Genomic DNA, 23,476 nt, shown 5'->3' with positions numbered 1-23,476 from the left:
TGGTCTCTATCCCTTATCTTACCAAGAACAGTGATGTCTAACAGTATTTCTCAACATTAAAAAAAATGTGGCTAATAGCAACTATACTGGATGGCATAGCTCTAAACTTATCCATTCATGAAATTATCAGGGACACAGAATATTTTACAAGGCACCAAGGGAAATACAATCAGCAATCTTCAGACTATAGAAGGCTCTACAGAACAAATCATCTGGTTTCTTCATGAGAATACAGTAAAGGAAGGAAAGGAGAAATTAAGAGGGAACCATAAAAATATTTCACAAAGTTGGTGGAAAATGAACTAAAATATATTAAGTCTATTTTGGCACAAAAAATTGTGAAATCTATGCAGTGTTTTCATAATGTGCTTTTTCCATAAACTATTTGAAGACCCTTTATATAAATGAGAATTTTGAAACATATTAGTGATAACAATAAAAACACCTTATTTAGATTCCAATTCAAACAATTAAATGAAAATTAAGACATTCAGGAAAAGGTACAAAATGCTACTTGATAAGGAATGTCTGAATGTTTTCAAGTGTAATAATGCTATTATTTATCTTTCAGGCATAAATACTGAAATATTTACACATAAAATTAAGGAATATGAGATCTGATTTAAAATGATGTAGGAAATGAGAAAAAAATGTGTGAGGAAATACATGACACAGGATTGGCCACATTGTTAGCTTCATGATAGTTACATAATACTATGTCTTCAACTTTTGTTTGTTTAAAAATTTCCATAATATAAAACTAAACCAACAAAAACTCTACAGGGGAAAATTAAATCATTACCTATATAAAACTTTATGCTCTAAATCAGAGGTGGGGAACCTTTTTTTTGGCCAAGGGCAGCTTGGATATTTATAATGTCATTTGCAGGCCATACAGAATTACTAACTTAAAAATTAACCTGCTATAGGTTTGTTGAATTTTAGTCCCACTTGCAGTTGCCATGGCAGGGCCAGATCAAATGATTTTGAAGGCCTTCTATGGTTCTCAGGCTGGATACTCCCTACCCCTGCTCTGTACATTTCAAAACATAAATGTACTTACCATTCTTTTGAGTTCTGGGTGCCTTGACTGGATCCGCTTAAATTCTCTAATCTTGCCCTCATCAACATCCTCTTTTAGCTCCCATGTACTATCCTCATAGGGCAGAGAGCACCATTTCACCAAGTAGTAAATTACAGGCTAGGAGAGAAAAAGCCAATGCCTTAGTAAACAGACTCTGTACTCAGCTGTGGTTACAGGGTAGGAATTTGACTATAAAGTCAAATCACAAAGTGTTGGTATACAAAAGTTGCTGAAAAAGTCAGGTTGAACATACCAACAACAGGGTCACCTACTGATGCACTATGTGTGTCTTTGATCGTTCCTCTAAGTAATTCACCTGAATCTATTCTAGAAGTAAAATTTCTACCCAATTGTTTCTAGAACACTAAGCCCTAAAGCATTATACTCATCAACCAACAAATGCAAGAATAGTCTTTTTTTTTTTCTTAAAAGATATGGTTCAATCCCATATTTTCCTCCTGGCACGGAGTTTGATACAGAGGAAACCAGGCTACTTTTAGGATGAAGAACAGCGTAAACCCGCAGGAGCACATCATGTGCTGACATCACTGGACTTCTGAGCCCCTACAGTTCTGTGCATTCCAGAGTACTCATCTGGTGGTAAAGAGTTTTCTCTGGGAGCTCCAGGAAGCTAGGAGATAACATAACAGGATCCACTTAAATTCTCTAATCTTGCCCTCATCAACATCCTCTTTTAGCTCCCACATACTATCCTCAAAGGGCAGAGAGCAATGATAACAGGTTTCATTGAACAGAGGTAACTCATATGAGTTAAGAGGAAGAAACGCTGAAGCTCTGACCATAGTACCCTTCTATGTTGACATTCCTCTACAAAGATCAGTGACCAATGGTAACGAAGCTCCTACTTTCACTATTCATAATCACTGCACTTAATGCATTTTCATTTTTGCCTTACGTAAGCAAGAAAGACTTAGTGTAATCAACAAGAATCCTTAATTATCAGTTCATAGAACACTCCCCAAAACAGCAAGCATAAATGTGAAAGTGCTTAACACACTAACAGATCAGGGAATCCCTAGTTAATCTGGCTGGTTTTTAATCTTTCTAACATGTAATGACTCAGGTCATACTCTAGGTCTTATATTTCCAGTACTGTACCTTATTTTTCTAAGGATGGTAATATTTATTTTCACTATTAGATAGTGTAAACTGGATGACAAATTAAACCCAATTTGGTGGTGGTGGGGGGGGAACAGGTAAATAGAATGTTATTATCCAATACTGGCAACATAAATTATAGTATCAGGCTATCAAAATTCTTTCATATGTCATGACAGCTACAACACATTTCAAAGGGGCCTAACCAAAAAGGTCAGTCATTTTTAGAAGAGTAAGTATGGAGGTAGAGAGCATTAAGATGTTCAAGGCTGGAAGGCTGAGATCCTTAAAAAAAAGTTGAGAATTTAAGAGTGTCCTAATAACTGCATGGGTTATTCTCCATTTATCTCCCACAAATGAACACACAGTGAACACATAGTAACTCCCATCCCCAACCCCAAAGCAGAATATATGTTATCTGAAGCATACATGATGGGATTTATAGATGGTGAATTGGAATAGGCCACGGACATCTAAGGCTCTGAGTGATCCTGAAAGCTTATAAAGTAGAGTCAACTTGGGTATCTTATAGAGGGATAAATTTGACTTGCAGGTCCTAAAAGAATGATGTACAGGGGGCCGGCACTGTGGTATAGCAGACATAGCTGATGCCTATGGTGTCAGCATCCCATGTGGGCACCGGTTCAAGTCCTGGCTACTCTACTTCCAATCCGGCTCTCTGCTACGGCTTGGGAAGGTAGTGGAAGATGGCCCAAGTCCTTGGGCCCCTGAACCCACGTGGGGGCCCAGAAGAGGTTCCTGACTCCTGGCTTTGGATTAGCTCAGCTCTAGCTATTGTGGCCATCTGGGGAATGTGGAAAGAAGATCTCTCTCTCTCTCTCTGCCTCTGACTCTCTGTAACTGCCTTTCAAATAAATAATACATCTTTAAAAAAAAAAAAAAGAATGATGTACAGGAGACAGGAGTAAGTAACTCAGATTATAAGTAAGCCCAGCTCACCACCCAGCACTGGCATCTTAACAAGGTTCTGTTGTTCTCTTCTGGTCACTGTGTAAGAAGCAGTCATCATAAGTGATAAATAAATTTTTTTAATGAAATATGACCTTGCAAAGCCAAGCCAGCAACTACTACCTGAAGTGAAAAGAAAGTAGAGTTCTTAAGAAATGTTGGTGGGGGCTGGTGCCGCGGTGTAGTGGGTAAAGCCCCTGCCTGCAGTGTGGGTGTCCCATATGGGTGCCAGTTCGAGTCCTGGCTATTCCATTTCTGATCCAGCTCTCTGCTACAGCCTGGGAAAGCAGTAGAAGATGCCCAAGTCCTTGGGCCCCTGAACCCGTGTGGGAGACCTGGAAGAAGCTCCTGGCTCTGGATCAACACAGCCTTTGCCTCTCTGTAACTCTGCCTTTCAAATAAATAAACAAACAAATAAAATCTTTAAAAAAAAAAAAGATTATCTTACAAAAAAGGAAGAAATGTTAGTTCATAGCCTAAACAGAAGTTTTAAGTAAATTTAAAAGACAGAATATTGAATTCTTTGGTGATTTAGATCTTATCTGACTCTATCTGAAAACTGAAAAAGGCAATTTGTGAAACTGCATCAGAAAGTGCTTTAGCATATGTAAAGTCCATTTCCCAAGCTACAAAAGCTTTAACACAGCAATTTCCAAATCAAGTTACACATGAAAACCCTAAGAGACGAACTTAAAGATCTTGGGGTCCCACCTCAGACTTACTGAATCTGAACTTGTGGGAATGGCATTCCAAAATGTTTTAAAATACAGATTCAAATGCAGCAGATGGTTTACTAACAAATAAAAGGGCATTTAACTAATAGTGAGCTCAGAAAATTCCCAATTCTCAGCAACATGATGTGGAGAAAAGTAGGAGCCTGTACAAGTATTTTTATATCCATATATTTAAAAATTTACATGATATCCTTTTTACCCATCAATTTCATCTCCTACTTTACTACGAGTTCACCCACAATAAAATCTGAGGAAAAATGAGACCAAAGTAAACGATTTTCAGTACTTCAAGCTCCTGAATGTTTCACTTAATAGGAATTTTTCCTTTTAGCCTCTCTCCCTACTCTCTTACCTTCCCATTATCTTTCTAAGGATCCCACAGAAAAATTCAGAAATATCTTTTCAGTCAGTCCAAGGGATTTTTCAGCCATACCTGAAAAATAAAGGATTGGCAAGCGGGCCAGTAGAAATCTATAAGGAACCTTTCATTTTTCTCCACACCCCAACTTACCTCTCCATTGTCCTTGTCAATACTGTGAGACTCATCTAATATCCTATCCACCTCTACGTAGTCTGGATTAAAGGGCTCTTCATCCTAGATGTCATGAAACAAAAATAAGACCAAGAAAGAAAATCACTATCTGGCAACCCAATCCCTTACACACTTCAGCTTTAGCAGATGTTCTTGTTTTTAATTTTTCTTTAAAGAGAACAAAAGCCACTTGATGGGAGTCTCCCATTTTCACAATATCAAATCCTATATACTTATCTGGGTCTTTACCTATCTTCTCATCTGTTATCAGAGAAAGTATCTCTTCTCCCTCACAAAGGTCATGTATGCTCTGAATTCTATCCTGTTTTTTAAAAAGTGCTGTGTTCTAGATTTTTAAATGTTTATTTATTTTCATCTACTTGAAAGGCAGAGCAAGAAAGAGAAAGTCAGAGAGAGAGAGAGACAGACAGAGACAGAGACAGACAGAAAGAGAAATATCTTCCATCTGCTGGTTCACTCTCCAAATGCTAACAGCCAAGACTAGGATAGCCAGAAGACAGGAGCTTGGAACTCCAATGGGGTTTCCCACATGGGTGGCAGGGGCCCAAGCACTTCAGCCATCATCTGCTTCCTCCCAGGATGCACAGACAAGAAGCTGGATCAGAAGCAGACGTGCTGGAACTCTAACCAGCACTCCAATATGGGATGCAGATATCCCAAGTGGTGACTCAACCCACTGCACCATAATGCCTGTACCGAATTCTACCCCTCTTCTTTACTTAAAAATACCTCTTCACTAAATTGTTCCCATAAATAAATATGATCCATTATTTCACGTCTTTAAAAAGATTTCCCTTAACTCTACATCCTTCTGAAACTATTTTTCTGCTTTCCTTCATATGCAAATTTCTCCCAAAGTTTTAAATACACATTATGTTCACTTCTTCATCTCCTTCATCTATCCATCCATTCCACCCTTCCTTCCACTTACATCACACAATTAAAATAACTTTTGTCAAGGTCATGAATAACCTCCAAATTGTCAAATACAATGGATTATCTCTTTACTCATGTATGCTGTGCGTTTAACTAGTAGTAACCCTGGATATGGGAAATTACAGTTCCTTCATCACTATTTCTATTAATACTGCATTAGAAAGCTGAGAAAATAAATGTTCCCTCTTAAAGATGCTACTTATGTCTACAGATACCATTAATAGGAAAGAATGACATTAGAGACTAAAGAATGCATTAAGTGGACCAAAGATCACTTTTCTGTTTTGAAAATATTTCATGCACACTGAGGAAGTCAATCTCAAAATACTATGCTCTCTAACCAAAAAACAGAGCAAGGGGCAACAAAGTAAGGAAAGTCAATGACCAAAATTAAAACTTTTAAATATACAAACCAACTGTTACATAATTAACTAAGGCTGACAACCCTAGTAATTTGTGCATTATGAAAGAAATGACACTCAATACTTGTTAATTACCTCATGGAAGAAGTGTCTCATCTGTGCCATTTTGGTTTTGAAGCGTTTTAGTTTCTGATGAATCCTCTTATCTTTCTCTAGCTGGGAGATCGTGGCCCATTCACAGTGCAGATAGGAGCTGAAGGGAATGGAAATAGCCAGTTATGGTGCAAGAAAGGCAGATTGGCAAGCTAATTTGGAGATTAGCCAGAAGCAGACACACAAGTGTGTGCTTGAACTGAGACATATCTTAGGTTAGTGCTTCTGAAACTTCAATTTGCTCACAAACCACCTGGTATGGGTATGCTTGAAAAGTCCACATTTCTAAACAGTACCCAAATAATGCTAATTCTGCTGGTCCATAAATCACATTTTGAATAATAAATCTTAATGGCAGACTAAGAGATGATTACAAACAGTCAGTTTTTATTGGGAACCACCCTTATCCTACCTTCCTGCAAGAAAATAGTGACAGTCACAGCAGTACCTGAAATTTTCTCTGAAGACACATTTTCCCATTAAAAATGGCAATTTGGGCTAGGAGACTATAAAAAAGGGCCACATTCCCACCCAAGATATTCTACACAGGAGGAATTTTTACAACCCTGTGGAGTTTAGGGTGAAAAGCTTTTTGCACAGGTCACATACTAGTTCTTGTACTTGACAAAGAATTCTTCAGCTTCAGTGTATTGTCCAGAAGGAAGCTATGAAGAAAGAAAGGAATTATAGTCAATAATCCATTACCTGTTTAAGAACTTCTAATTGTAACCATAAATGGCAGAACTTCATATTGATGCTTCCTTAATATATTATTGATTCAGCCACCAAGGAACTAATCTGGTACTTCAATACTAGATGTGTAATAATTAGAAATATGCCCGTACTCATTCCTGACAGATAAGTAAAAAAGAGGTATAAGATAGTTCCTGATTTGGAGCTAACTATCCACCATCATCTCTCTCAATTATACCCTAGCAATATATCCTGACACTGAAAGGTACTCAATAGATAAAGCCTGTGAATGGAACATTATGGGTTGATAATAAACATATCAAGGCCTTACCTCTTTCTTCACAACCCGCATAGAAAGCACTTTGTCTACAATGGCTGCATCTTCTTCACTGGGATTCTCCTGCAGCAAAAGAGGTGGTTAGTCTACAAATCATTGTGAAGAGCAAGAGAAATCTCATAGATTTCTTAAGCTCTCAGCTTACCACAAAGAACTGCATGGAAGGCAAAGTCTCCCCATCTGGTTCTTGCACAGGTTCAGGGAGGATAGGCTCAGGTTTTATTGGACCAGTTACATCTACCTCTTCTTCTTCTTCATCATCTGTGATTTTTATATCTAGGTCCTCAGTGTATTTTTTTCGCTTAACTTGGCGATTGGAGCGTCTCTTCTGTAGAGAAAAAAAAAGTTAAAATAACTAAGTTTCTCAAAGAGGAAAAAATTAAAATTATTTGCCTATAATCATATACTTAGATTTTACCCAAAAATTTACTTGCAAAATCACCAAAACATAAAGAGCTTTGTCAAGGCATGTGATTTATTTTTTTATTTTTTTTTTTTTTTTGACAGGCAGAGTGGACAGTGAGAGAGAGAAACAGAGAGAAAGGTCTTCCTTTGCCGTTGGTTCACCCTCCAATGGCCGCCGCTGCAGCCGGCGCACCGCGCTGATCCTGGCAGGAGCCAGGAGCCAGGTGCTTTTCCTGGTCTCCCATGGGGTGCAGGGCCCAAGCACCTGGGCCATCCTCCACTGCACTCCCTGGCCATAGCAGAGAGCTGGCCTGGAAGAGGGGCAACCGGGACAGAATCCGGCGCCCCAACCGGGACTAGAACCCGGTGTGCCGGCGCCGCAAGGTGGAGGAAGGGCATGTGATTTATGACCTGTGCTTTCCCCAAGACCCTTCTAGGAAGTATGTAAGGCTAAAATATTTTTAATAATATTAAGAAATTATTCTCCATTTCACTCTCATTTTCTCATGAGTATGTTTTATATATAACTATTACACATGTACTACTTTGCTGAATTGCTTTATCAAAGGCCAGGAATCCGCTGAGAAACTTGCATACTCCTGGTAAGAAGTTCTGAGAAACTAAAACTGTGCACTAAAGCTATAGAGTACTGTGTATTTTACATCAGGAGCAAAGGAACAAAAATAATTTGTTTTTGATTCTGCATTTTTGTTTCAGTTTTACAGTTGCTTTTGTTTTAACAAACAGAATTATATATGTATTGTTCTGCCATGTACTGTTTTAGTGCTATGGTTTGCATATTAATTTGAATGGCCACCAAAGGCCTGTGAGTTAAAGGTTTGATCTCCAAAGTCCTTTGATAATGGCATTATGGAGGTGTGGTGGAAACCTTAATCCAATCACAGTTGTCTGGGAACAGGTCTCTGGGAGATGACTGAATTATAATTGGCCTGAAGGTGGGGTTCTGGTGATTAGTTCCTAAGAGACAACACATATACACACACATGCTCCCTCTTGCCATGTGATGTTTTGAGCAACCTAATGACCATGCCAGCAACAATGCCCTCACCAGGTGCCCAACCAATGGGGCCACCTAGTTTTGGACTGTGAACCTGCAGAATTCTGAGCCAAAATAAACACGCTTTCTTTATAAACTTACTTGTTTGAGGTTTTTCTTTGTAGGAACAAAAAGCTAATATACTTAGTTAACAATATTTCTTGAGGATATTTTCCATATGGTAAAGTTTATACATCTGCCTTATACTTTCAAGTAGCTGAATAAAATATTTAAGTAATTTAAGTAATATGACTCAACAAAAAATTGGGGGAAGAAAGATAAAATTATTTTTCATTTTTCTTTTTTTAAAGATTTATTTATTTATTTATTTGAAAGGCAGAGTTGCAGAGGCAGAAGCAGAGAGAGAGAGAGAGAGAGAGAGAAAGAGAGAAGTCTTCCATCCACTGGTTCACTCCCCAAATGGCTGCAACAGCCGAAGTTGGGCTGATCTAAAGGCAGGAGCTAGGAGCTTTTTCGGGGTCTCCCATGCGGGTGCAGGGTCCAAGGACTTGGGCCATCTTCTACTGCTTCCCCAGGCCATAAGCAGAGAGCTGGATTGGAAATGGAGCATCCAGGACTCAAACTGGCACTCATATAGGATGCTGGCGCCGTAGGCGGTGGCTTTACCCACTATGCCACAGCACCAGTCCCAACAAGATTATTTTTCAAACACAACTGTATCTCTAGGAAGCTCCAAAACATTGGATCAAAGAACTACTGAAACTGATAAAAATTTGTTTTGCTATAAAATTAATTTCTGAAAATCAATATTATTCCTATATAGTCATCCAGAAAATAAAATTAAAGATCCCATGCATGAATACACAAAGATTTTCTAAAGACTTAAATTTAATGATACATATAAAATCTATTTGAACAAAACTTTAAAACACTATAGAAATAAAAGATGACTGAATAATTCTTAATTATTACGAATTCTTAATTAAGTCTTCAGAAAGACTTAACTCTCCTCAATCATATCATTCTGACAAAGTAAAATCAGCATTTTTTTAATTCAATAGGTTGATTCTAAAATTCAAACAAACATTTAAAAATAACTTGTAAAAACATAAAACAGTGGGACTTACCTACAGATATAAAGGACAATATAAAGCTATACTAATTAACACAGTTTGACATCTCCCCAAGAAAATATTTAAAGGAAAATGTGGAATAGTGTCCAAATAAAGACTGGAATACTTGTGTTCATTTTGCATACAAGAAAAATGGTACTTCTAATCAGTGAGCAAAAGGTGTATTATTTTCTATAAATGGAATGAAAATAACTGGCTAGGCATGTAAAGGATATTTTACTTTTGGATATTTTTACTTTGGTAAATATTGTTACAACAGATGTATCACTGCAGATTTTTGAGAATATAGTCACAGGTAATTTCCCAGGTGTAGAGTCACGGAGTCAAAGGGTATTAACATTTTCAATTTTGTTTCTGGGCATACATTCTGAGACTTGGCATGAGGTGATTTTGTTATGGAACATCATGGCGTATGCTTACAGAATCTAAGACAGCTACCACATCACTAGGTGATATACTCTAACAGGACCACCGTCGTAGGTGTGGTCCATGGAAATGTCGTTATGCAATGCATGACTGTATAATAAAAACACTGACTCCCCAGAAAGACTGTCCAAATTACCACTCCCACAACTATGTGAAAAGTGTTCCTTACATTGCCAGCATTAGTATTACCCCCTGTAATGGGCTGAACTGCGCTCTCCTTCCAATTCATGTGTTGAAGCCCTAACCCTGACATCTCAGAATGTGGCTGTATTGGATGTAAAGCCTTTCGTACAGTGAAAATGAGACCACGAGAACAGACCCTAATCCAATGACTGGAGTCTTTATAAGAGAAAATTTGGACACACTGAAAGATATCAGAGATGTGTATTAACAAAAATAATGTGAGGTAGCCATCTGTAAGTCAAGGAGAGAGGCTTCAGGAGAAACCAAAACCACAGACCCTTTGATCTTAGACTGGCAGCCTCTAAAACAGTGAGAAAATAAGTTACCTGTGGTATGAATTACCTGGTTTGTGGTATTTTGTTTTGGTACTCCTAGTAATTTAATATACCACTTTCTTTCTTTATTAAAGATTTATTTATTTATTTATTTGAAAGACAGAATCACAGAGAGGCAGAGGCAGAGAGAGAGAGGTCTTCCATCCGCTGGTTCACTCCCCAGATGGCATGGCTGGAGCTGTGCCAATCCAAAGCCAGGAGCTTCCTCTGGGTCCCCAATGTGGGTGCAGGGGCCCACGGACTTGGGCCATCTTCTACTGTTTTCCCAGGCCATAGAAGAGGGCTGGATAGGAAGTGGAGCAGCCGGGACTCCAACCAGCACCCATATGGGATGCCGGCACTGCAGATGGCAGCTTCACCTGCTACACCATAGTGCTGGCCCCTAATATACCACTTTCTAAATTGTACTAAATCTTTGTTTTCTTTGTATATAAAAATATGTCCTGTTTATTTGTTAAGAAATAGTTAACTCCTTGCTATTGAATTTAACAAATATGTATACAACTCTCTGATGTGTGTTCTTACCATGAAGTAAGAACTGTTCTATATATTTAATAAATATTTACATCTAATTCTCATAACAACTTATCTGCACTTTATAGGTAAGGAAATTGAGGCACCAAGAGGTAAAGGAATTTGCTCAAGACAACAATGCTAATAAATGAAAGAGTTAAGATAAGAATCCAAGAAATTTGGCTCCAAAATCTATGCTCTTAATCACTGCCTGCTTATGGTATTCTTTGTTGTTATACCATACACAATTTTTATATATCAAGTGATATCAAACTTTCCCTTTATGACTCTAATTTTAATATCTTCCCTATAAGTATCTCTTCTACTTGATGATTATAAAACTGTAACCAGGGGTTGGTGCCATGGTATAGTAGGTTAAGCCTCCCCTGTGGTGCTGACACCCCATTTGGTTGTTGGTTTGTGTCCTGTCGTGGCTGCTCTACTTCCAATCTAGCTCCCTGCAAATGGCTGGGAATGTACTGGAATATGGCCCAAATGCTTGGGCCCCCACACCCATGAGGGAGATGCAGAAGAAGCTTCTGGGTACTGGCTTTGGATCAGCCCACCCTGGCCCTTACAGTCATTTGGGGAATGAACCAGCAGACGAAGATCGATCAATCTCTCTCTCTCTGCCTCTGTAACTCTGCCTTTCAAATAAACAAATAAATCTTAAAAAACAAAAAACTATACATGGATTCAATTTTTTTGCACCAAAATAAACATCTTTTAATTCCAGTTTTCCATGACCTTTCTAAAATGCCCTTTATATTTTGATGCCTGGTTGTTTTTCTTTTTCTTTTTTTTTTTTTTTTAAAGACTTGTTTATTTATTTGAAAGGCAGTTACAGAGTCAGAGGTAGACACAGAGAGAGAAGTCTTCCATCCACTGGTTCACTCCCCAAAGGGCCACAACGGCCGGAGCTGGGCTGATTCAAAGCCAGGAGTCAGGAGCTTCTTCTGGGGCTCCCACAATGGTGCAGGGGCCCAAACACTTGGGCCATCTTCTACTGCTTTCCCCTGTGCATTAGCAAGGAGTTGGATTGGAAATGGAGCAGCCAGGTCTTGAACTGGCACCCATATGGTATGCTGGCACTGAAGGTGGAGGCTTTACCTGCTATTTCACAGCGCCAGCCCCAACCTGGGTTTTTATTTTATCTTTCCTTTTCAAAAATGTTCCAGCAATTCTCATGTTAATTCCCCCCAGAATAACCAAGTAATTATTTTGTCAATGTGCTGAATATATGTTAAAAAAGAGAGGCATTTATAAGTATATAGTTAAGAGAGACAGTTAGAGTTCATTTAATTCAGACCTTCATTTACGGATTGGGAATTCAGACCCAGGTAAGTCACATAAATTGGCCAGGCCACCTACAGAGTTCCTTAAAAATACCATGGATCTCCTGAATATTAATACAAAGCTCTTTCCATGATTGGAAACTGGAGCCAAAGATGGTACTCTAAGGCAACAAAACAGAGAAAAGGACTAAAGTTCTTCTGGTTTGGTCTCTTACAAGGTAGAAAGAAACTGTGTACACTCCCCCACTCCAACCCCTACCCTCAATTCAGAGTCAAAACTCTGAAGTGTAGAAAGGTAAAGTGGAGGCCGGCGCCGCGGCTCACTAGGCTAATCCTCCGCCTAGCGGCGCCGGCACACCAGGTTCTAGTCCCGGTCGGGGCGCCGGATTCTGTCCCGGTTGCCCCTCTTCCAGGCCAGCTCTCTGCTGTGGCCAGGGAGTGCAGTGGAGGATGGCCCAGGTGCTTGGGCCCTGCACCCCATGGGAGACCAGGAAAAGCACCTGGCTCCTGGCTCCTGCCATCGGATCAGCGCGGTGCGCCGGCCTCAGCACGCCGGCCACGGAGGCCATTGGAGGGTGAACCAACGGCAAAGGAAGACCTTTCTCTCTGTCTCTCTCTCTCACTGTCCACTCTGCCTGTCAAAAAAAAAAAAAAAAAAAAGGAAAGGTAAAGTGGAGCAGCTCCTGTGGCTTAGCGGGTAAAGCCACTGCCTGAAGTGTTGGCATGCTATATGGATGCCAGTTCAAGCCCGGCTGCTCCACTTCCAATCTAGCTCTCTGTTATGGCCTGGGAGAATAGTAGAAGATGGCCCAAGTCCATGGGTTCCTGTACCTGCCTAGAAGACCCGGAAGAAGCTCCTGGCTTCGCATAGGCTCAGTTCCAGCCATTGAGGCCATCTGGGGAGTGAACCAGTGGATGAAAGACCTCTCACTCTCTCTCTGTTACCCTGCCTTTCAAATAAATAAATAAGTCTTTAAAAAAAGGTACTATACTGACATCATCACAAGAACAATCATTTCATATGACTAGCTTAGTTTTTAAAACACTGGAATTTGGGAAAACAAGTATTCCTATTCGTAAAATAATATGCTTTTTGTCCTAAAAAGACAAAAATTTAAAAGACAATGACCATGCCCACTTTCCTTCTAGGTGTACATCTGGTTTAGAAAAACTGAAGAAATATGCATGGATTTATAGTCTATTTCTGGCTTGTTTGACATAATTAAAAATTACTTTTCTACAGGTTCAATTCCCTTTATCCTAAATGCTTAGGACAAGTGTTTCAGATCTGGGAGTCTTTTTTGGATTCTGGAATATTTGCATATATATATAATGAGGTATCATGGGAATGGGACTCTAAGCCTAATCACAAAATTCATGTTCTACATATATCTTTGGCATTTAGCCTAAAGGTAATTTTATACAATATTTTTAGTGCACCTGCATTTTAACTGCAACCTGTCACACAAGATCAGGTGTGGTATTTTCCACCTGTGGCATCACGTCAGCACTGAAAAGTTTCAGAGTCTGAATGTTTGGATTAAGGATGCCCAACCAGTACTCAATTATGTAGGGATACTTTTACCTGAATGCTGCTTTCTTCATCTTCCCGGGGTGATTGTGCAGGCATGACTTCCACATCTGAATTATCAGATGAGGTATTACGTTTTCTCTTCTTACCCACTACAGGAGTGATGGTGCTAAGAAGGAAAAATCAAACTCATTTTTAGTGAGGGCAAGGAAAAGTTAGGGGTGAAAACCCAACATAATTATAGGGTGGGCTCTTGCACAGTAGTTAAGACACTGCCCGGGATGCCCACATCCCCTGTCAGAGTGCCTGGGTTTGAGTCTCAGCTGCATTCCTGCCAACACACACCCTCGTAGGCGGCAGATGATGGCTCAAGTACTTGGGTCCCTGCCACCCAGATGAGAGACCTGGATTGAGTTCCTGCCTCCTGACTTTGGCCTGGCTAGCCCTGGCTTTGTGGGCATTTGGGGAGTCAACCACTGGATGGAAGACCTCTCTTTTTTCTCTGTATTCCAGTCTTTCTGCCTTTCAAATAAAGTGAAAATAAAGAAAAAACAACAAAAAATATAGTTAATCTGAACTATCATATACCAAGTTTCCAGACAGAAGCATTTGGATATTTAGTCCATGATACATTCAGATATTAAATATGGTGTTCGAAAAAAGAAAATATGTGTATTGTAAACCACTGAATGATCTTTATACTAGATCTGACAAATCACTGCCACCAGTATGTTCACAAATCCTGAAGAAAGGTAGCATAAAATAGAAAGAATGCTGGTTTAAGACTAGAAGGTTGTGGTCCAACATCACGGCACAGGCAGGTTAGGCCACTGCCTGCAATGCTGGTGTCTCATATAAGCGTGGATTTGAATCTTGGCTGCTCTGCTTCTGATCCAGCTCCCTGGGGTGCAACTGGAAAAGCAGTGAAAGTAGCCCAACTATTTGGGCCCTGTCACCCATGTGGGAGATCTAGCATATGATTTTGCATCTTGGCTCTACTTCTCATCAATGCATACCCTGGGAGGCAGTGATAGCTCAAGTGATTGATCCTTGCCATCCACGTGGGAGAACAGAATTCTGTTTCTAGCTCTAGCACAGGTCAGCCTCAGCTGTTACAGGTATCTGGGGAGTGAACCAGTAGATGGGATCTCTCCAACTCTCAAATTTAAGACAGAAGAGAGGGGCTGCTGCCTGCAGTGCCAGCATCCCATAGGGCACCAATTTGAGACCCGGCCGCTCCACTTCTGATCAAGCTCTCTGCTATGGCCTGGGAAAGCAGTGGAAGATGGCCCAAGTGCTTGGCCCCTGCACCCGAGTGGGAGATCCGGAAGAAGCTCTTGGTTCTCAGCTTTGAATGGGAACGGCTCCAGCCATTGCAACCATTTGCGGAGTGAACCAGCATATGGAAGATCTCTCTCTCTCTCTCTGGCTCTGCCTTTCAAATAAATAAATAAATCTTAAAGAGAGAGAGAGACAGACAGACAGACAGAAAGACACTAACATGGCAGCCAGTTTCATTAACACTGCCTGAGACAGACACTGATTACTGAAATCTTCTCCAAGTCACAAAAACAGGGTGGCTATATCTCTAGCAGTTCTTTTTCTTTTTCACTAGAGTGGGTGTAAAAGGGGTCATAAGAAATCACTTTCAGACTTCAGTGATACAAAATTGAGAATATATAAATACAGAGTCATAGCTTTTAAAGGTAACCCCCAACACAATGATTGGCTATCTTTCCTGTGCCTTAGTGGTTTCCACTTATTTATTTATTTATATTAAAGATTTATTTATTTGAAAGTCAGAATTAGAGAGAGGGAGAGAGATCTTCCATTCAATGGTTCACTCCCCAGAGGGCCACAATGATCCAGTCTGGGCCAGGCCAAAGCCAGGAGCTTCTTCCAGGTCTCCCACATAAGTGGTAGGGGCCCAAACACTTTGGCCATCCTCTGCTGCTTTTCTAAGACCATTAGCAGGAAGCTGGATTGGAAGTAGAGCAGCCAGGACACAAACTTGAGACCATATGGGATGCCGGCGTCACAAGCGGCAGCTTTACCCGCTACACCATAACACTGGCCCCCAGTGTTTTCCTTTTAAAACATGCTAACTTGTAAATTTCTGTTTAATCATATAAACACTGGGACAGAGAAAATAAAGGCCTTATTTTCTATGATAGGACACCTTGAACTGTGTAGTGACTCAACACAAGTTCTTCTCCACATTATTGAAAAATGAGTGCATTACCCACAAATATCCCAGCCAAATAGCAAGGCTACTCACTTGAGTTTACTCTTGCCCTTTGTTTTGGAGGCTCCAGATGTTTTGCTTTTCTTTGGCTTTTCTTCCTTCAGCCTCTCCCCAGTGCTCTTCTTCCTACGTTTCTTCTCACCTTCCTCCTCAGGTCGAACACTGGGCAACTCGTCCTCATTCAGGACACGAGGTATGTTCTGCTCACCCCGGGCACGAGCCCTAGCGATGGCCTCTGCTACAATCCGATTTGCTTTCTCTTGCTTCTTCTGGTGCTCCAACCTTCGGTTTTCCTCCATTCCTGTCTTTCCCGTGTGAGGAGCAGAGTTTGCTGGTGATGACAGAGCTGCCACTTCACTGGCACTTAGAACTTTAACTACAGAGAGCCCAGAAGAGGCCCCTTGGGAAGAGCCAGCCTATAGAAATAAAGATGCTAAAATTTCAATGTGTCTAGTTAAATGGCCTCAATAAAACAAGTTCTGAAACAGGCTAAAACCAGTTCTCTAGTTTCTCAAGAACCAGGCTCTGAATCTAGACATATTTTTTAAAATGTGTTTTTTTGGCAGGAAAGAGGTGAGAAAAGACAAAAATTCTGTCAAATCAAATTTCAATATCCCTTTGTCAAGCTCTCCTAGCAATACCTACTTCAATTATCTTAGAAAAATTGTAATTAATATAGCCATTATTGGCCTCTGGCAAAAAAGAAAAAAAAATACAAGTTCTATTTCCTGGAGGGCAGAGGGATTATTTATTTCACCTTCACAGAAGGGTAATTTCTAATTGTTTTCACTTCAAAATGATACCAGGAAAGACTGTATGTGAAACATTCAAATACGAAAATCATATCTCATCCTAAACTCAGTGAGTCTCTGATCTTTCCATGATATAATTAAAATAAGATTTCCATGGGTGAAAGAAATAAAAGTCTCCATCTCAGTTCAGAAGTATAAATCTAGAATAATGCCACAAGCAACAGTAAGTGGCTATTGAAAGCAACAGCAAGGGTCTAAGAAGTTTGCTTTTTTCCCTTACTATGTAATTCTCTCACCTGTGGCTGCAGCACCATCTTGAGTGGCACTGAAAGTCTTTGTCCTGGACTTTGTCCTGGTCCCATGATCTGAGCCTGCTGCACAGAGGACAGAGTCAGTGGCTGGGTTGCAGGTGGCTGTTGGGGCTGTGGTTGCGAAGATGGAGGTTGTGGTACAATCTGGATTTTTTGCTGTGGCTGTTGCACCTGCAGCTGGATAGTTACTACTTTGGCTGGCTGCCCCTGGGCATTCTTGGCTTGAGTTAGGGCTGCCAACTGGTTGCCCTGTAATACTATCTTGCCTGGTAGGCTCCCTAGCACAACATGCCGATGTCCTTGGGGACCTCCAGACTGTGGCTGCTGGAGGACCAGGGTGATGCGTTTCGATTCACCCTAAAGTGAAAAAAGGAAATTGCAAGAGAGTTACAATATTAAAGAATGGTATACCCTGAAATATTTATACCAGTTTTCTTCATCCTAGAGTCACAAAAATTAAGGGTCAGAAGACATAGTAACATTGTGTTCATCTACTTATCCACAACATCTCTGCCCAGCAAATATCCAGGCTATTTTTTAAAAACTCCTAATGGATGGGAGGCTCACTACCTTCTAAGACAGTCATCTCACATTAATGGAAATCTTTTAGAACAAAAGACCTTATATTGAAGTCTGCCTCCTTGTGGCTTCTTCCCACTGGTTCTATTTATTTTAGTATTGTCTGCCTATCTCAACTCTTCTGGCCCTTTATTCAGAGGACGGAACTAGCCTTTTTACTGAGCAAAGTTAGAGGGGATGATCTTAGTAAAATACATAGGAAAACAAATAATGCTTTTACAAGTCTTGCAAATATAAATAAATAATTTGCCAAAGATGTTTCTTTGTTGGCATAGGATCCTATATTTCATGAAACTTTCTATCATACATTGTTGTAAATTTTTGCTTAATGTCTATGGTTCCTGACAGACTAAGCTCTCTAAGCACAGGGATTGTGTCTGTCTGATTCAGCACCAGGTAGACACAGTAGAAACATGCAGTGTAAGTGCAGAAAATATGTTAACATTAACTGCTTTCATCTGGCAAGAAATAAGCACGTCACTGTCAACACCAACTGATAAAATGCACAGACAAGGTTTCCCAGAGAGAGCTTTCATGCACACTCACTCTCACAAAACTGCTAGGCCCACTACAAATCCAAAATTCACCTCCCCCTTTCAATCAAGTCACCTGGGTAGGTGTAGAGGTCAGTGTAACTGCAGGCTTCAGAGGGGGCCCTGTGGCCCCAGGGTTTCCAGCAGGAGCTGAACCCTTCACTGGCTGGAGGACCAGCTGCTTTACTGGTCGGCTGGGCTGGACAATGCGCTGAACAGCAGCCTGGTTCCCAGGGACCTTGGCGGCCAACACTGTATTACCAGAGACAATGGAGACACCTTGTCGAAGGGGTGTGCCAGTTAGCACTTTGGTAAAAGTGACTTTTCCACCATTGGCTGTGCCAGCCACCAAGGGCTGAGTTGTGCTGGTGATACCTTGGGCCTGAATTTGTGCCACATGGGCACCAGTGACTGAGGAGCTTGGTGGGGCCTTAAGAATAACAATCTTAGGGGCTGACTGAGGTGGCTGTCCTCCAGTGGTACTAGAGGGAACAGCTGTAGCAGAGACACCCATGAAAGGATTCCCCTGGCTCAGGATCTCCTGGCTCTTGGAGACCTGCAAAAGTCCCGACGTTGGCGTCGATGTCTGTAAGACAGGTTGGGCTGGCTGCTCCTGGCTGGCGGGCTGAGTGGTATAATCATGCAAGGTTAAAGATTCAGGAGCTGGAGCTGCGGATTCTTTGGGAAGGTCTGTGGGGGTTGTTTCCTCTGGTGGGGGGACCAGGTCACTTGCTGATGGATTCCCCACATCACCACTTCCACCATCCTGGTTCATCTGGTCCAAGGAGTCCAGAGAGCTTGGCAGTCCAAGTGCTTCCTCAATGGGGTCTTGGGTGACCTGGTTAAAGCTGTCATCAGTCAGAGAGTCCAGGCCAAATAAATTTGGGTCATCAAACAGGTCCATGATGGGGTCTGCCATCTTGGGAAAGTAATGGATGCTGTTTCTCCAAGTTCTGGGGAAGGGAAGGGGAGGGGGGGTATTGGTTCTCCCCTCCCCTCCCCTATCAAGAGAAAAATGTACACAATGGAAAAAGGATTAATCTTCAAGTAAAGAGGCAAGTAACATGTGCATGTCAGATTGTCCTGACCTTCATGGAACAAGATGGCTAGGTCTTCAGAGGAAGATGGTGGAAGTCCTGTTGCAGGAATACAAACACAAATGAAAAATAAGCAGTTGGCGACCTCGGAGAAAATTTCTCTTGATTTAATACATTGAAATAATAAAAGAAGGAAATCTATGGAAAGGCAGATAACAGAAAGAACACCCACATTTCTGCTTCAAAACTAAAAGAAACAAACTACCCCCTTTTGGAGTTCTTACACCAACACAGTCTGAAGCTTCTTTCTGTCAAGAGCATTCAGCTGTATCTGTCCATTCCTTTTCACAATTTTCATTCTTACGTGGAGATTAGGAAATTTAAAATTAATTCACCTTCTATTTTCAGTTCTTAGACTGGCAGAACTTAAAAATATACCATCAGCACTTCAGTGAATATAGATAAAAGTTTCTGGATAGATGAGGGAACTTCAAAAAGTTTATAGAAGCCGGCGCCGTGGGTCACTAGGCTAATCCTCTGCCTTGCGGCGCTGGCACACTGGGTTCTAGTCCCGGTCGGGGCGCCGCATTCTGTCCCAATTGCCCCTCTTCCAGGTCAGCTCTCTGCTGTGGCCCGGGAGTGCAGTGGAGGATGGCCCAAGTGCTTGGGCCCTGCACCCCATGGGAGACCAGGAGAAGTACCTGGCTCCTGGCTTCGGATCAGCGGCGGCCATTGGAGGGTGAACCAATGGCAAAGGAAGACCTTTCTCTCTGTCTCTCTCTCTCACTGTCCACTCTGCCTGTCAAAAAAAAAAAAAAAAAAAAAAAAGTTTATAGAAAATGTCTACTTTGGGGCAAAAATTTGATGCCCATGCTAAGTGTTCTGGCTTATAAATTTTCCTTATATTTTAGATATTTTTACTGAATACTGTCAAAAGTGACCACTTTTAACAGAGCTCACAGTACAAAATCACCAAGATCATAGTACAATTTTACTCAGCAAGTTTTGCAAACTTTATTCTAATTGGCAATTAACAAATCAATTAAACTATATATATTATCATGTTCTAGGTTTGACACCAGGTTGCTCCACTTCCAATCCAGCTCTCTGCTATGGCCTGGAAAACTGCAGAAGATGGCCCAAGTCCTTGGGCCCCTACACCCGCCATGTGGGAGACCCAAAAGAAGCTCCTGGCTTTGGATAGGCGCAGCTCTGGCCATTATGGCCAATTGAGGAGTGAACCAGCAGATTAAAGACCTCTTTCTCTCTCTCTGCCTCTCTTCTCTCTCTGTGTAACTCTGAATTTCAAATAAATAAATAAATCTTAAAAAAAAAATCATGTTCTAAAGTCACCTTTCTCATATTTAAGATTAAAAACTTCCTTTGCAGGGCCAGCCCAACGTGGGGCACAACGAGTTGAAGCCCCAGCCTGCAGCACCAGCATCCCATATGGGCGCTAGTTCAAGTCCCAGCTACTCCACTTATGATATAGCTCTCTGCTATGGCCTAGGGAAAGAGTAGAAGATGGCTTGAGTTCTTGGGCCCCTGCACCAGTGTGGGGGCCTGGAGGAAGCTCCTGGCTCCTGGCTTCGTATAAGCTCAGCTCTGGCCATTGTGGTCATTTGGGGAGTGAACCAGTGGATGGAGGACTTTTCTCTCTCTGGCTCTAGCTCTTTCTATAACTCTTTCAAATAAATAAAATAAATCTCTAAAAAATACTGTTAAAAAAAACTTTCTTTGCAAGAGATTAATCATTTTGTTTCCAATTTATATTCTCAACTTTTTCCTTACCATTTCCTATATTATATCCTGCATTCCAGGCCAACTATGGCAACCAGACTATATAGTTCCCTTAATGTGATTACTATTTCCTTAGTTTTACCTATTATGCTGTAGCTTCTGCCTGGAATACCCCCTCTCTCTTCACTCCATTCTATCCCAAACATCTCTCCCAAATGACATACTACCCACCCTCAAAGGTTTTCTACTCAATAAAGTGGACCCTGAACCTCTGCCTCTTTAACAAGTGAGCAATTAGTGAAGATATGGTCCCTCTAACTCCTTTAAGTACCCACACCAGTGTTTACAGCTTATTTAAAGCATTTTTCAAATTCAGAATTTTACTAGAAAGATTTGAGTTTCTTGTTTATATCCTCTGAAGACCCAAACAGTCTTTGTACAAATTATTAAAAGGTTGCCTGTTATTCAAATGCTTGTTTGCCATCTGCTGGAAAATGGTAACACTTAATATACAAAAATTGAAGATTATGGGGGCCGGCACGGTGGCATAGCAGGTAAAACCACTGCTTGCATTGCTGGCATCCCATGTGGGTGCTGGTTTGAGTCCCTGCTGCTCCACTTCTGATCCAGCTCTCTGCTGGGAAAGCAGCAGAAAATGGCCCAAGTCCTTGGGCCCTTGAACCCGCATGGGAGACCAGGAGGAAGCTCCTGGCTTCGGATCAGCGCAGCTCTGGCATTTGAAGCCATCTGGGAAGTGAACCAATGGATGGAAGACCTTTCTCTCTCTCTGCCTCTGCCTCTCTGTAACTCTGCATTTCAAATAAGTAAATAAATCTTTAAAAAAAAATTGATGATTATGAATGTGTGCAATGTATAGCCTGTACAACCCTGCACTAGAGCCCAGTTCCTCCTTCCCTGAGAGATGGAAAGCTGATGATTGGTGGGAACCAGTAGGGCACAGCACACACAGTTGCTATCCAAAACCTGAATTAACATACTTGCTTGCATTATTTGGAATGAACCATTTAGTCATTACAGAAATGAAATTATATTCCTTTATTCCAAGATGAAACAGCAGAAAGCTTCCTACCTTGAAAAACTGTCCTAAAAATGGCTGAAAATATGGTAAAGAAATCCACAGATGGAGCTTTAGTTAAGTTAAGGAAGATACTGGAAAAAGGAAAAACTACCAAAAACAAGGAACTATATCACCTCTTTAACAACTGAAGAATAAACATCTCTTCCTTGAATATAACAATGTTTGACCAACCAGGAAACCCTTCTTGGTTAATATCATTTCTCCCAACTTTTGGAAGATACCAGATAAAGAAATCTGAGCAGAGTATATGCTCGACTGAAGGAGACATTTCCAAATAATACTCAATTATTTTTTCTTCTCCAATCTATTCCAGTTATTCTTATAAAACAATGCACTATGAGTTAACATCCCAGAAACTCTAGCATAAAGAGAACAGACTCATCAGTAGTTAGCACATCAGTCAAACTTACAAAGCACACAAGGTTTTGCCATGAATATTAAACACATCTTCCTTGCTTTGATAACTGTACACTTTATACATCTCAATCCAAGATCCCTATCATTTCCCACTCCCAGTTAACTCTTTCACCATGTATTAGAAAGAAGAGCTCATTCTATGCCTCTCCTACCTAACACTTGTTCTCAAATACTCAGACTAAAAAAATAAGTATGGACGCTTTTCTTAGACTAAAAAAATAAGAAAAGTATAGATTTAAAAAAAAATTTTATTGATTTATTTAAGCCAGAAAGAGAGAGAGAAATAGAGTTTGAGTACCTGAACTACCCTAAATGCCTGCAACAGCTGGAGCTGGCCTAAGTCAATCCAAGTCTCCCAAGTGAGTGGCAGGAGCCCAGTCACTTGAGTCATTGTTGTTACCTTCCAGGGTCTGCTGGAGGGGGCAGCAAACCCAGGAGTGTGGGTGTCTTAACTTGTGTTTCCCCAGCTAGGCCAAATACCCCTAACTCCTACAATGTTTGCTGAATTAATGAAAACATAGTCAACTATTATAAATGTCCTCAAAACTATCACAGACTTGTTTCCAATTGTGCTCTTCTTTGTCACCTATTATCTTTCATCTTTTACTATCAGAGAAGTCGCACTACATATCTACAAATAGCTGTCATTTTAGGACAAATTCCATCAGGGTCTCCCACATGAGTAGCAGAAACCCAAGCACTTCAGCCATCATTCATTGCCTTGCAGGGTTCCCATTAGCAAGAAGTTGGAGGGGCCAGTGCTGTGGCACAGTGAGTTAAACTGCCACCTGTGACACTGGCATCCCATATGGGCGCTGGTTCGAGTTCCAGCTGCTCCACTTCTGATCCAGCTCCCTGCTGATGGCCAGGGAAAAGCAGCGGAAGATGGCACAAGTGCTTGGTCTCCTATACCCATGTGTGAGCCCTGGATGTAGCTCCTGGCTTCAGCCTGGCCTAACCCTGGCCTTTGCAATCATCTGGGGA

At 41.0% G+C, this 23,476-nt stretch overlaps 1 protein-coding gene across 10 annotated transcripts in view; it reads right to left on the bottom strand.

Annotated features, from left to right (window-relative positions):
• Positions 1 to 23,476, bottom strand: part of CHD8 (chromodomain helicase DNA binding protein 8) — a 66,658-nt gene that overhangs the window by 23,059 nt on the left and 20,123 nt on the right. For 5 of the 10 annotated variants that reach the window (XM_070053906.1, XM_070053911.1, XM_070053907.1 and 2 more), the window contains 11 exons: positions 19,213 to 19,335; positions 18,276 to 19,165; positions 17,073 to 17,444; positions 16,058 to 16,440; positions 13,834 to 13,948; positions 7,086 to 7,268; positions 6,935 to 7,003; positions 6,520 to 6,575; positions 5,893 to 6,010; positions 4,418 to 4,501; positions 1,064 to 1,201 (listed from right to left, as the gene is read on the bottom strand). In XM_070053906.1, the coding sequence (XP_069910007.1) occupies positions 1,064 to 1,201; positions 4,418 to 4,501; positions 5,893 to 6,010; positions 6,520 to 6,575; positions 6,935 to 7,003; positions 7,086 to 7,268; positions 13,834 to 13,948; positions 16,058 to 16,440; positions 17,073 to 17,444; positions 18,276 to 19,165; positions 19,213 to 19,335 (2,531 nt within the window). Of the gene's footprint in view, positions 1 to 1,063; positions 1,202 to 4,417; positions 4,502 to 5,892; positions 6,011 to 6,519; positions 6,576 to 6,934; positions 7,004 to 7,085; positions 7,269 to 13,833; positions 13,949 to 16,057; positions 16,441 to 17,072; positions 17,445 to 18,275; positions 19,336 to 19,937; positions 20,031 to 23,476 lie in introns of those variants that run through there. The other 5 variants (XM_070053910.1, XM_070053909.1, XM_070053912.1 and 2 more) reach the window with 3 other exon arrangements.

Source organism: Oryctolagus cuniculus, chromosome 12 (assembly GCF_964237555.1).
Source record: "Oryctolagus cuniculus chromosome 12, mOryCun1.1, whole genome shotgun sequence".
Lineage (NCBI taxonomy): Eukaryota > Metazoa > Chordata > Mammalia > Lagomorpha > Leporidae > Oryctolagus > Oryctolagus cuniculus.
The sequence above is the reverse complement of the archived record's forward strand: the minus strand, read 5'-3'. Positions and strand labels throughout refer to the sequence as shown.